Below are 13,415 nucleotides of genomic sequence, written 5' to 3' on the forward strand. Positions count from 1 at the left end.
CCCCCTCGACCCCTCCTCCTTGTCCTTCTCCACCCGGGTCTGAGTCTGCGGCCGTGTCAGCAAGGGGCGCGCACTTTTGTTAAGTTGCAACTTGGCATTAAAAATATCAGTGTGAACATGTTCTCAATAAATTGCCGTCATTTTCTAAGCGGCAAGCTTTAGCTCAGTCACTACCGGTGCTTGCATTGAGTAGCCTATTGAAAACAATCCTATCATACACTTGTCCCATCTTAACTTTTCATTGAAGATAGGACGTTTTAGCGATACGGCCCCTGGTGTTTACAGTTAACTGCAGTAGGCTGTGTGTTGATCTTGCATACTGCTACGGACTAGGCACTTTTCTTCGAAGTGAGCCACAGAGACCTCATACTGCAATTGTTTTCCAGCTACTGATATTACAGTTACATGACTGCTAATTGTGCACAGCCATTGGGAATGGAATGGGATAGCTGGAGCTGAGCTGATTAGCCGCTAAGCTAATATAGCAACTGTCTGATGCTAAGCAACATCAGTGAGTAACCAGGTTTTAGTTCAGATCTTGTGTATTATTATTCATTCTCATCTCATTATCTCTAGCCGCTTTATCCTTCTACAGGGTCGCAGGCAAGCTGGAGCCTATCCCAGCTGACTACGGGCGAAAGGCGGGGTACACCCTGGACAAGTCGCCAGGTCATCACAGGGCTGACACATAGACACAGACAACCATTCACACTCACATTCACACCTACGGTCAATTTAGAGTCACCAGTTAACCTAACCTGCATGTCTTTGGACTGTGGGGGAAACCGGAGCACCCGGAGGAAACCCACGCGGACACGGGGAGAACATGCAAACTCCGCACAGAAAGGCCCTCGCCGGCCACGGGGCTCAAACCCGGACCTTCTTGCTGTGAGGCGACAGCGCTAACCACTACACCACCGTGCCACCCCTGTATTATTATTACGTTGACATTAATATTCACCAGACTAAATCAACCATCGACTTCATTCATGCGCCGTGTTCTTGTTTCTTTGATAGTCAAGAATTTCCTTGATGTTACGTACCTGGTTAACATCGTAGGAAAATGTAATCCAACACTGAGACTTTTCTTTCGCCGAGCGGCAGCTGTCTTCAACTGGGGCGGGAGGGCGGGACATGACCGAATGGGTGTTTCTGATTTGTCAGCTGTCGTCCTTACACCGCATGGCATGCCCCAAGCGTTTACAACACAGAATTCCAGGTTCTCCGCTCCAAAATCGGCAGCTTCAAAACGATCGATTTTTTTTAACCGACAACCAAAAAAAAAAATTAACCGGTTGACGTTGATTCGGTCAACCACTGGTCAACATCCCTAGTCTAGACATGATTTCATTTCATATAAAACCATTACTGGATTGCCAGTGAAGGTTTTCATTTATTTATATTAACGTATCTCGTAATTTGTCATACACAGTAGGGGTTGTGTAGACGAATGATGGACTCGTACGCCCAGTAGTTGAGGCTGTGGAGGCTATGTTGGAAGAGTCATTTCTAATCTTTTTCTTTGGGGAACACGATCACTTTCTTTAATCCCATACCTGCCTGCTTTTCATCATCGGGTCGAGCTAGTTACACGGATTTCCAGAACTCAATCCCTCCATCCGTTCATCATCCCAGGCAAGTCTGAAGGATGGCATCCAATGTTCTCGCATAGCTGTTAAACATGCGTGTTGGGAGGTCTTCCGGCGTTTGCTCGGCCATGTTTAGGATCCAACAGTAGGACATCACTAATGATTTCATTCTTAGCCCTCCAGCAGTGGCCTGCAAAGCGTGTTGTTCTTTCAGGAATGACATCGGAGATTGGTGGTAGGTGCCCATAGAGTTGTTTATTAGTTAGATATTGCTTCCAGAATATATTCAGTGCAGATCTTAGCATCCCGGTATACGTTCCGTCTAGTTTCTTTTTGAGTTTCGATGTCGGAGTCCATGCGGTACAGCCAGAAAGCTTTATGGCCTGCTTTTCAATCAGTTCCAACCAATCCCACTCAGACCTCCGGGTACTTCTGTAACTCCTCCCAGATGCTTCTTGAGACACAGCATCTTCATTGAATGACAAGCAAGACTCTGTTGACAGACATGAGCTTCCATGCTATGCATTGTCAGTTTCAGAAACCACCATTTTAGCCCGGAGCACATTTTAAGAATTGATACGCCCTTAAGTCGTGCAACATGATAGATTTATTATTTTGCACATCAACAGTGTGGTCTTAAAAAAAAAAAAAAAAAAAAAAAAAAAAACTGACTTGGAGTTGGAAATGGAATTCGTAGCCTGTCTGCGGTTGACAAGATTAACCCTCTGGGGACTGAGGATATTTTCTGGCACTCAAATGATCTTGGCATGCTCTGATTTTGTTGTCAATTTCAACAACTCTAAGCAGTATTTTCAAACTCGTATGACTCTTTTGTATTCAGCAGCAATTATATCCATGTAGTATGCATGTCATGATTGTACTTTAAAAAAAAAATTTAAAAAATAATAAATAAATAAATAAATAAATAAATGAAGATGTAAAAAGCAGTTTTAGAACGGTGTTGGAATGTGTGAAAAAACATGACCTTACACATTGTGATGAACCGTTTTGATCACTTGAGGCGATTCTGTTCAGTCCGAGGAATGTATCAAGCGCAAAAACTTAAATCTGTTCCATTGATTCGGACAATTAACTGGCCATCAAAAAAATTACGCCCTGTTGTTTTGGCAGTGGGAGGGGTATTCAATGAGGAGTGTAAAAAAATTTGCATTCCATTCAATGAGAAGAGTGAAAACCCCTTCCACTGCCATCTCTTAATCCAATCAGATTAACTCAACCTCATCAGGTCAAGTCCCAATGGGTAAGGCAGTGTTCCCCCCCCACACACACACACACATTCCAACACTGTTTTAAAACTGCTTTTTACAACAGCTTCATTTATCTGGTATTTGACTCTATTCAGTGCATCTTGAAATTAACTCGTACTATTTTATTCAGTTCAGAGCCACAACCAACTCTGTTAGACAATTACTCTAATTTGCTCCCACTACAAATCCAAATTTTACTCTCTAAACTCAAAACAGAGCAAAATTAACTATTTCGAGGAAAATACTTTTAACTCTGGAAAAAGTGCTCAGTAATTTTTCCTGTGTATGCACTACGGCACATGCCTATCAACCGATCTGCTCATCAGAAATAGAAGAAATGGTTACACTCACTCGAGTTGATCTTTGGCTGGATTGAGTTGAAGTTTAAAAAAAAAAAAAGACACCGTTCAGGGTTCTCCACGGATTGAATTTATAGGGGGGTGGGGGTCAATCGGATGACCTTGAAACAAATTTGCATAAATTTACATATGTCATTTGCATAAAATACTCTCAAATAGTAATCGTTTAGAATAGAGGAATCAATTGGACTGGTACAAAACACATCATACATCAAACATTACACACTTACACATCATATTCAGACACATTGTTTGAAATGGAACTGGAAAAAATATTTTTTTATTTAGCAAACTACAAAAAAAAAAGAACAGAAAAGTACAGAAAAGTTTTTGTATTAACTATATTCACACTGCTCCACAAAAGCTGACATTGTTTGAAATGGAAATGTAATTGCAGGCATGCACCACTGGAAAATGGTGCGTGAATGGAAATGGATAATAACAATCAGTTATCTCGAACTTGGTGTCGATTCACACGTTATTATAAAGGCTTGTTATCTTCCGGCGCAAGAACAATGTGTCAAAAACGACGAAGTGTGAAACGCTTTTCTTAGACTATAATCGTCAGACTGACTAAACTAATTGCTGGTAAATGAGTTTCACACTCGGGTGTTGTTGCATTGTCGGTACTCCAACAGAGAAAGGCTATCCGTCACAAAGAAAACAAAGGGACGTCTCTTCCTTTTGTAAAGGGGCGGTAGAAATTAAATGGGGGCGGGAATCACAGAAAGGGGGGCGGCCCGACCTCTAAAACCCCTCGTGGAGAACCCTGCCGTTCATCAGTGTCGCCGTTCTCAAGATTGAACCGAATCGTTGTCCTGAATCATCCGGAGCGCATAAAATCCGTGTGCCATCTTGCAACAAGTTTTACCTCCAAATAACCTGAACTCTGTCTGACAGATTTTATCCTGTTTACGTTCGGCGTTCCCACCGTGAAAGAGAAACCAATCGAAACTGAAAGAGTGAAAGTGATTATCATGCCGTTACCATGTGGGCATGTTTACACGTCTTTTATGAATGTGTAAGTGGGCTCTCAGTGCTCTGACTCTGGTGTGACTGAGGAAGGTGATAAGTTTTACGTTTCATCCAATTTAGGTAATTTAAAAACTATAACATATTATTTGGCAGTGGGCACATAGGAAAGGGTAAAGTATACAGTTTATGTCAATATGTTTATCATGATTGTATGATAAAAAACTCAAAGATATTTATCTAAATACATGACCTATTCATTCTAAACCTGTCGAGCTTCGCCAGCAAAGCTCTCAACCTCAAATGGTTAAAACGGACATTATTAAAAAATAAATAAATAAAATGAAATAAAAATCACTCTTACCCATGTGCTGGGTCCACTACAATAGCCCGTGGGTGGGTCATCTTGCCCTCAAGGAGAGTCTTGCGTGTCTGGGAGGCTTTCTCTAGCTTGGCCACGTTGATGGTCTTCTCTGGTCCATCATCTGTCCAGTACAGGTTCTGTCCCATCCAGTCCACTGCTATTCCCTCAACGGTGTGGATTCCTACAGTGTATGAGTGACAGGATGTTGCCAAACTAAAGGCCATTTTGAAGTATAAATACTTCTTGAATAAATAACCAATTGCAACTGGTGGAGTTTAACCTCCTAAAGAACATACAGTCCAATGATACAATCATCATTCCATCCAGTCCAGACTACTAAAGAAAAAAACAAACAAAACAAAAAACCCTCACCGCTCTTCACGATGATGTCCCTCTCGGTGCCGTCGATTTTCTGCCGGCCGATGGTGTACGTGGTGGCGTCGCTGAAGTAGATGAACTCCGTCTCGGCGTGGAAGTCCAAAGCCCTGGGGTTGTTCAGGTTCTCGATAGGAATGATGTGTTCATCATATACACGGGCGTGCAAGTCCATGCCTCGAATGACCCCGGGCCGACCTTTACCGTACACCAGGAAGAGCTCGTGCTCTGGTTCTGAGAATGGTTAACATGATTAGACGTTTCAACACCATAGCCTGGAAAAGCCTTGTGGTAACCAAGTACAGGCCTGAAAACTGAAAGTCAAAGCTGGAGACTCCTTCTATACACTACCATTCAAAAGTTTGGGGTCACCCAGACAATTTTGTGTTTTCCATGAAAAGTCACACTTTTATTTACCACCGTAAGTTGTAAAATGAATAGAAAATATAGTCGAGACATTTTTCTGGCCATTTTGAGCATTTAATCGACCCCACAAATGTGATGCTCCAGAAACTCAATCTGCTCAAAGGAAGGTCAGTTTTATAGCTTCTCTAAAGAGCTCAACTGTTTTCAGCTGTGCTAACATGATTGTACAAGGGTTTTCTAATCATCCATTAGCCTTCTGAGGCAATGAGCAAACACTTTGTACCATTAGAACACTGGAGTGAGAGTTGCTGGAAATGGGCCTCTATGGAGCACTTGCATGTGACGTCACAGCCGATCCAGATTGTGACAGACGCCATCTTGTCGGTCAAACGCCATATTTCCGCATTCTACTTCTGGTTCTACTTCTACCTTTTCTTCTGGAAAACCCCACTATATACAATTCTACTACAACGGCTGCGGCTACAAGCGCTCCCTACCTGTGCACGTTTTTTATGTTTTTTGTGTGTATTTTTGCATGTTGTTTGTCTGATCAGACTTCAGTATCCACTACAACCGTATGGACTTACTGGACATTGGTTTCCAGCAGAAAATGACGGTTTGTAGCGATTTCCATCGCATGCACAACATTTCGGACGAGATAGCGAGACCAGCGGGGTCTCCGTGGATTGTTATCGGAAACAAAGCAAAGGAGGCGGCGCCGGGAGCGGAAGCAAAAGCGAGGCTGCAGGCAGAGCTGGCCTGTTGACTAAGCTCAGAAAACAGCTACTCAAACCTCCACTGCTAAGCCTCTATCTCTCCAACGCCAGATCCATGGTAAACAAGACGGACGATTTGGAATTACAGCTGGAATTACCTTATTCTATTCTATAATCGGCTGGTCAGTGCTATACTCAATACTCAAGTGACTTACCCGTCCAATGAGGATTATTTTCTTGTTTACAAGATGCCACATCTGAGTCGCTGACAAATCCTGAATTTCTGTAAAGATAACTGTCCAGAGATTTATAAGCATGCAGTGCTTCACCACTGAACAGCGAGGGAAAGTTGATGAGGTAATTATACACGTCTGGGTATTCCGCTGGCAGTTCAAAATCCACTGACACAGTCGTGAAAACTACGTCCGGTAAGCCATAAGGGTCACTAATCTGTAGATCGTTTATTTTAGACATATATCTAGTTATCTGTTCATTAGAAAAATGAGCCGTGTAGTCCGTCGGTTGAAATTGATCCATTCTGTACACGAGTGCAGCAGTATTCAGCTGTGTTTTTTACCGACAAGATGGCGGCTGTGTACTTTCCGGTCACGTGACTGCAAGATCTCTATACACCTATGTAGATATTGCACCAAAAACCAAACATTTGCAGCTAGAATAGTCATTTACCACATTAGCAATGTATAGCGTGTATTTCTGATTAGTTTAAAGCGATCTTCATTGAAAAGAACAGTGCTTTTCTTTCAAAAATAAGGACATTTCAAAGTGACCCCAAACTTTTGAACGGTAGTGTACCGTAAATGTGAAATAAACACGACCGTTACAACAACTACACGTTTAATCTGCTACTAGAGAAACGACTGTATTAGCATTAATATGAATCTGAAATTTCTCTTGCAGCCAGGACTTCTCTCAAAGCTTTCTGGTCAATCAATCAGGGTGGAATAGTGGAATCACTACAGCTGATTATCATCACAGGAGCGTGCACTCACTCTTGCAGGATTTGCCGTCGCTACCCAGGCTGAATCCGGAGCGGCAGCGGCACGTGCGAATCTTGTGGCTGTTGGCTAGCAGACAGATATCGGAACAGCCGCCAGGTTTGCCGAACTGATCAGGAGCGCAGGCGTGACTCCGCACTGCAGTCGGGACAGACACAAACATTTTTTTTTTAAAAAGCTATTTATACACAGAGACTGATTAACAAAAATGCCCAAGAGGTGAGCTTCATTTGACAACTTCTGTATTACTTCCAGAAACCTGCATCAGCCCTGAGACTTGAGGAGGAAAAAAAAAAAAGTTTCACTGGGGAACACTACAGTGTAATTTAGCTGAGGTCGCTGATTAATTACTCTCCGGAAATCCAGGCGACTAAAAGTGAAGCTTTGACCTGTTTATGAGTAAGGGTTCAGTCCAAGGTGCTGTACCTGCAGGTTGGCGTCTCTGGTGGTACACGTGCAGGGCTCCACCTTTATCCACCCGCGTCACCACCTGGAAGTCGGAGCTGTTGAAGCGGTTGACGCGGATGACGCTGGTCTTGGGCTGGATGTTACCGTTGTCTGAATTGGTGGCATATAGGTAGTTCTCGAACACGGTCAGACTGTACAGGTGTTCAATCTGATGGCACAAAAGACCAAGCGATAAACCAATAAACCTTCACAGACTCTCTTCGGATAAAAGGTTCTGTCAAATTAATGGATGCCTGTGAACTGTGCTGTGCAAAGGGTTATGGATTATAGTAAGAATGTTTTTTGGCTTACGTGCTTGTTTGGAAATCTTTGGCAACACCTTCGTGAAATGTCAAAAGCTATGATGTTTTTAAAACAAGTATTATGCAACACTTGGCACTGTTTAAAGGCAAAATTTCAAGAATTAATCCATCAAAACACCTGATAACAGACTAATAGGGCTGTATTTTGACACATGGGGCAAAAAAAAAAAAAAAACAACAACAAAGGGCTTCATTGAGAGCGAGTAGATGTAAAAAGCCAGTGTGTTCAAAACTCATTAATGGAAGTCTAGTTGTTGAAAAGTTTTATCGATATTTCAGTTAAACATGAGCTCTAAATCTGCATCTCTGAAAAGACTATTATAATGTGACGAATTTGTGGTCATGAGTCAATTTTACAGCAGATCTGACCAGACATGAAACCATGCAAGAGCACTCGGAGCATAATATCCCCCGCTGGCAACTCGGCCATAACTGTGGTAAAACGTGACTGAATTGAACGAAATTGCAATATGCGTATTACCCAAATATAACACAGAATCCTACCAAGTTTCATGAAATTCCTACAAAAATTGTGAGAGGAGTTGATTTCAGAAGGCGAGTACCCTTCCCGGGACAGACGGACTGATGGACATCGCCATGACACAATCCTCCTCGGGCCTTTTGTCCAGCAGAGGATAATAAAAATTGTGAGGGAAGTTGATTTCAGAAAGCAAGCACACCTTGATGAAACTGCCAAAGTACACGTTTGTTAATAATCAAGGGCATAACTCTGGGAAAATCTGCCCAAATTAAACGAAATTTCAATATGCGTATAACTGTCATATAACAAAGCCTTTTGCCAAGTTTGGTGAAATTCCTCCACAAATTGTGAGAGGAGTTGATTTCAGAAGAACGTACACCCTCATGAAATTGTCAAAGTTATTTAATCAAGGGTCAAAGCTCTGGCAAAATTTTCACAAACGAAATTAAATCGCAATATGCGTATTACCGTCACATAACAAGGCCTTTTGCCAAGCTTCGAGAAATTCGTCCAAAAATTGTGAGAGGAGTTGATTTCAGAAGGCGAGCACACCTTCATAAAATTGTGAAAGTACAAGGTTGTTAATCAAGGGCCGTAACTCTGGTAAAACGCGACCGAATTGAACAAAATTACAATGTGCGTAGTAACGACATACATCAAGGCCTTTCGCCAAGCTTCGAGAAATTCATCCAAAAATTGTGAGAGGAGTTGATTTCAGAAGGCGAGCACACCTTCATGAAATTGTGAAAGTACAAGGTTGTTATAATCAAGGGCCGTAACTCTGGTAAAATGCGACCGAATTGAACAAAATTGCAATATGCGTAGTACCAACATAAAACAAGGCCTTTTGCCAAGCTTTGAGAAATTCGTCCAAAAATTGTGAGAGGAGTTGATTTCAGAAGGCGAGCACACCTTCATAAAATTGTGAAAGTACAAGGTTGTTAATCAAGGGCCGTAACTCTGGTAAAACGCGACCGAATTGAACAAAATTACAATGTGCGTAGTACCGACATATATCAAGGCCTTTCGCCAAGCTTTGAGAAATTCATCCAAAAATTTTGAGAGGAGTTGATCTCAGAAGGTGAGTACCCTTCCCAGGACGGGCGGACGGACGGACGGAAATCACCACGACATAATCCCCCTTCGGGCCTTTTGGACAGCGGGGGATAAAAACCACAACAGCCGAAGTAACCAGGTGCATGATTCTTGGTTTTTACCAGACTGTCTCGATCGGATGCAAATGCGTTTCTGCCAAACTACGCCACAATTCCTCAAACAGGAAATGAAACCTGTTAATCACAGCAAATATTCTGCAGTTTGCCTTTTTCTGTTGCACAATCTAGAAACAGCAGAGCATCATATGACAGACGATGTGACTGCAATTACAGAAAATTAAGGCAATGGGAAGGTCACGGTGTGTGTCCATGTGTGACAGTGTGACACTGCACGGACTTTAGACGGTCATTTGTGCATGTGTGCTAACACCTATTGTGTACACAGGTTGCTGTACAGATTGCTTGGACTGTGTAAACTTTGCTGTAGGGAAAAAAAAAATCTGATCTGATATTCCTATCTGAATTAGAAATAAGCAAACTGTGCATCTCCGAGAGAAAGAGCCCCGATTTCCTCTCACCAGCAGTCCCTGAATGATGGTGTGTCGGTTCTTGCCCTCATAGTCCACCACCTCGATGTAGTCCAGGTAAGCGTCAGCCCAGTATACCAGCCTGCTGACCAAGTCCAGCGTGATACCGTGAGGGAAGACGATCTTGCTGTCCACCAGCTTGGTGCGGTTCTGCCCGTCCATGTCACAGCGCTCCACCTTGGGGATCTGCCCGTAGTCGGTGAAGAACATCTTCCTACAAGACAAGATGATGAGAAAGGAAACCTCAGGCAGCTACACTGATGAGTCCTTTCCAGAATTTCAGCGTAGACTAAATAAAAACCGCAACCTACTAAACCATCAAGCAGTAATGCATGAAAACCCATATAACCGGTGCGTACAATACCCACGTGCTCGTTATAGTCCTATTTAATATGCACACAGAATTTCAAACAGACTCCATATGCATGGACAGAAGAACCAAATACTGTTCTGATTTCAGGTGAGGAACATGGTACGAGTGATGACCAAAGAAACAAACATGGATTCTGTGTTGCATGACCGAATTGAATACTATTTCCCCTACAATTTGGTAATTTGCCAGTTCCCACCCTCTAGCCAGTTCTCCCCATCTACCAATCCAGGGAGGCTGAAAGCAAACAAATACTTAATTCGAAACACATGAAACCAGCCACTTAATATTTATATCCTATTGCTCATGCTACCGCGAGTTGGCCTAGTGGTTAGCGTGTCCGCCTCTCGACCGGGAGATCGTGAGTTCTACTTGTGGTCGGGTGATGCCAAAGACCATCATAAAAATGGTACCTACTACCGTCTGGCAATGCACACTGCAATACAGAAGTCAAACTCTTGCGGTTACCAGAGGATTAGCCCCCCCCACTGTAACCCTAGCTGTATAGGCGAGAGTTATCGAAACGGAGATCGGCGCCGCACCCATACACCTTAAAGAGTTGCTTAGTACTGGGACACTGCCTGGGAAGACCAGATTGCCACGTCACAGGGCAGGGCAGCGCAACACACTATCCCTACAAGTGTGCTATTTGCCCTCTTCTGCATACATGAACTCCCCAGCACCCACAATTAGTTACTGTGTCTTTGATTGACGAGGAAGAGAAAGTACAATTTTTGTTCTCATGAACCCCCAGATCGTGAACAGATGGCTGTGACATCATTAGCATTTGAACCAGTGTTGTAGTCGAATCACTAAACCTCAAGTCCGAGTCCAGTCCCGAGTCCCCAGTGTTCAAATCCAAGTCGTCAAAGAAAATTTCCAAGTCGAGTCCAGTATTGATCCGAGTCGAGTCCAACACTCCAACCGCACCATTTGAAGGTGGCCGTTTTAGCGTCATTAACATTAGTTTGTTCCTGAACATGACGTATGAACAGGTGAATGTGCTTCTCTTTGTCAGGGAGTGCGAAGTATTCTGTCAGAGATGGATGCAAGTGCAGAAGGTGTGTTTATTAATACAAGTGAAGGACAGGTAAACAATCCAGAACGGCAGGCAAAATTGTAAAACGGTGAAACGGGCAATCGGTCAAGCGAGGCACAAACAGGCCGTCAAAGACGAGAAACAGGAAATCAAACAAGGAAATAAGGCTCGGTAATGTGTCAGCAACGCAACTCAATACTTCGCAAAGTAAGTGTGTTTTCACATTGGCGCGCTGAATCCGCTTGGTGCGCACGCTGTCCGAAGCGAGAGTCTATCTGATGCACGAGCCAAGGCATGCAGGTGTGACACTCTTGCACAAAATTAATACAAAAATTAAACGTAGGTATAAATATTTTATGACAAATTATTATGGCATGTTACAAAAAAAAAAAAGTCCTCGTCTCCATTTTACGAGCCTGAATGCAGTTAATGCCCGAGTCCAAGTCCGAGTCATCAGTGCTCAAGTCCAAGTCAGGTGGTAAGTCCTTAAAATTAGGGCATGAGTCAGACTTGAGTACTACAAGCCAGATTTGAACCCATGATATCCTGGTGATAGGGCTAACGTTTCTCTGATGCACCGTCTCGGAGCCTAAAATCAATACTTTGAGAAGACCAAGCGCACTGCGTAGCTGTTTAGATTGTTACTTAATCTGAATTTAACACCAAGTGGACTGATCATCTTAAGAATTCATGCACAAAGATGATTATGGAGATTGATGAAATGCTCTTCAATCTTTATAAGTCATGTTTTCATTGGCTGTCGCTCAGTGCTTTTATATACAGTGGGGCAAAAAAGTATTTAGTCAGTCACCAATTGTGCAAGTTCTCCCACTTAAAAAGATGAGAGAGGCCTGTAATTTTCATCATAGGTATACCTCAACTATGAGAGACAAAATGAGAAAAAAAAAATCCAGAAAAATCACATTGTCTGATTTTTAAAGAATTTATTTGCAAATTATGGTGGAAAATAAGTATTTGGTCAATAACAAAAGTTCATCTCAATACTTTGTTATATACCCTTTGTTGGCAATGACAGAGGTCAAACGTTTTCTGTAAGTCTTCACAAGGTTTTCACACACTGCTGCTGGTATTTTGGCCCATTCCTCCATGCAGATCTCCTCTAGAGCAGTGATGTTTTGGGGCTGTCGCTGGGCAACACGGACTTTCAACTCCCTCCAAAGATTTTCTATGGGGTTGAGATCTGGAGACTGGCTAGGCCACTCCAGGACCTTGAAATGCTTCTTACGAAGCCACTCCTTCGTTGCCCGGGTGGTGTGTTTGGGATCATTGTCATGCTGAAAGACCCAGCCACGTTTCATCTTCAATGCCCTTGCTGATGGAAGGAGGTTTTCACTCAAAATCTCACGATACATGGCCCCATTCATTCTTTCCTTTACACGGATCAGTCGTCCTGGTCCCTTTGCAGAAAAACAGCCCCAAAGCATGATGTTTCCACCCCCATGCTTCACAGTAGGTATGGTGTTCTTTGGATGCAACTCAGCATTCTTTCTCCTCCAAACATGACAAGTTGAGTTTTTACCAAAAAGTTCTATTTTGGTTTCATCTGACCATATGACATTCTCCCAATCCTCTTCTGCATCATCCAAATGCTCTCTAGCAAACTTCAGACGGGCCTGGACATGCACTGGCTTAAGCAGGGGGACATGTCTGGCACTGCAGGATTTGAGTCCCTGGCGGCGTAGTGTGTTACTGATGGTAGCCTTTGTTACTTTGGTCCCAGCTCTCTGCAGGTCATTCACTAGGTCCCCCCGTGTGGTTCTGGGATTTTTGCTCACCGTTCTTGTGATCATTTTGACCCCACGGGGTGAGATTTTGCGTGGAGCCCCAGATCGAGGGAGATTATCCGTGGTCTTGTATGTCTTCCGTTTTCTAATAATTGCTCCCACAGCTGATTTCTTCACACCAAGCTGCTTACCTATTGCAGATTCAGTCTTCCCAGCCTGGTGCAGGTCTACAATTTAGTTTCTGGTGTCCTTTGACAGCTCTTTGGTCTTGGCCATAGTGGAGTTTGGAGTGTGACTGTTTGAGGTTGTGGACAGGTGTCTTTTATACTGATAACGAGTTCAA

General features: G+C 43.1%; 1 protein-coding gene across 2 annotated transcripts in view; it reads right to left on the minus strand.

The window, feature by feature from the left end:
- Positions 1-13,415, minus strand: part of lrp1ab (low density lipoprotein receptor-related protein 1Ab) — a 348,035-nt gene that overhangs the window by 162,268 nt on the left and 172,352 nt on the right. For both annotated transcript variants that reach the window (XM_060937437.1, XM_060937436.1), the window contains exons 8-12: positions 9,910-10,132; positions 7,452-7,641; positions 7,020-7,163; positions 4,925-5,161; positions 4,553-4,733 (exon numbers count right to left, since the gene is read on the minus strand). In XM_060937437.1, coding sequence (XP_060793420.1) covers positions 4,553-4,733; positions 4,925-5,161; positions 7,020-7,163; positions 7,452-7,641; positions 9,910-10,132 — 975 coding nt within the window. The remainder of the gene's footprint in view (positions 1-4,552; positions 4,734-4,924; positions 5,162-7,019; positions 7,164-7,451; positions 7,642-9,909; positions 10,133-13,415) is intronic.

This window comes from Neoarius graeffei, chromosome 13 (assembly GCF_027579695.1).
Source record: "Neoarius graeffei isolate fNeoGra1 chromosome 13, fNeoGra1.pri, whole genome shotgun sequence".
Classification (NCBI taxonomy): domain Eukaryota; kingdom Metazoa; phylum Chordata; class Actinopteri; order Siluriformes; family Ariidae; genus Neoarius; species Neoarius graeffei.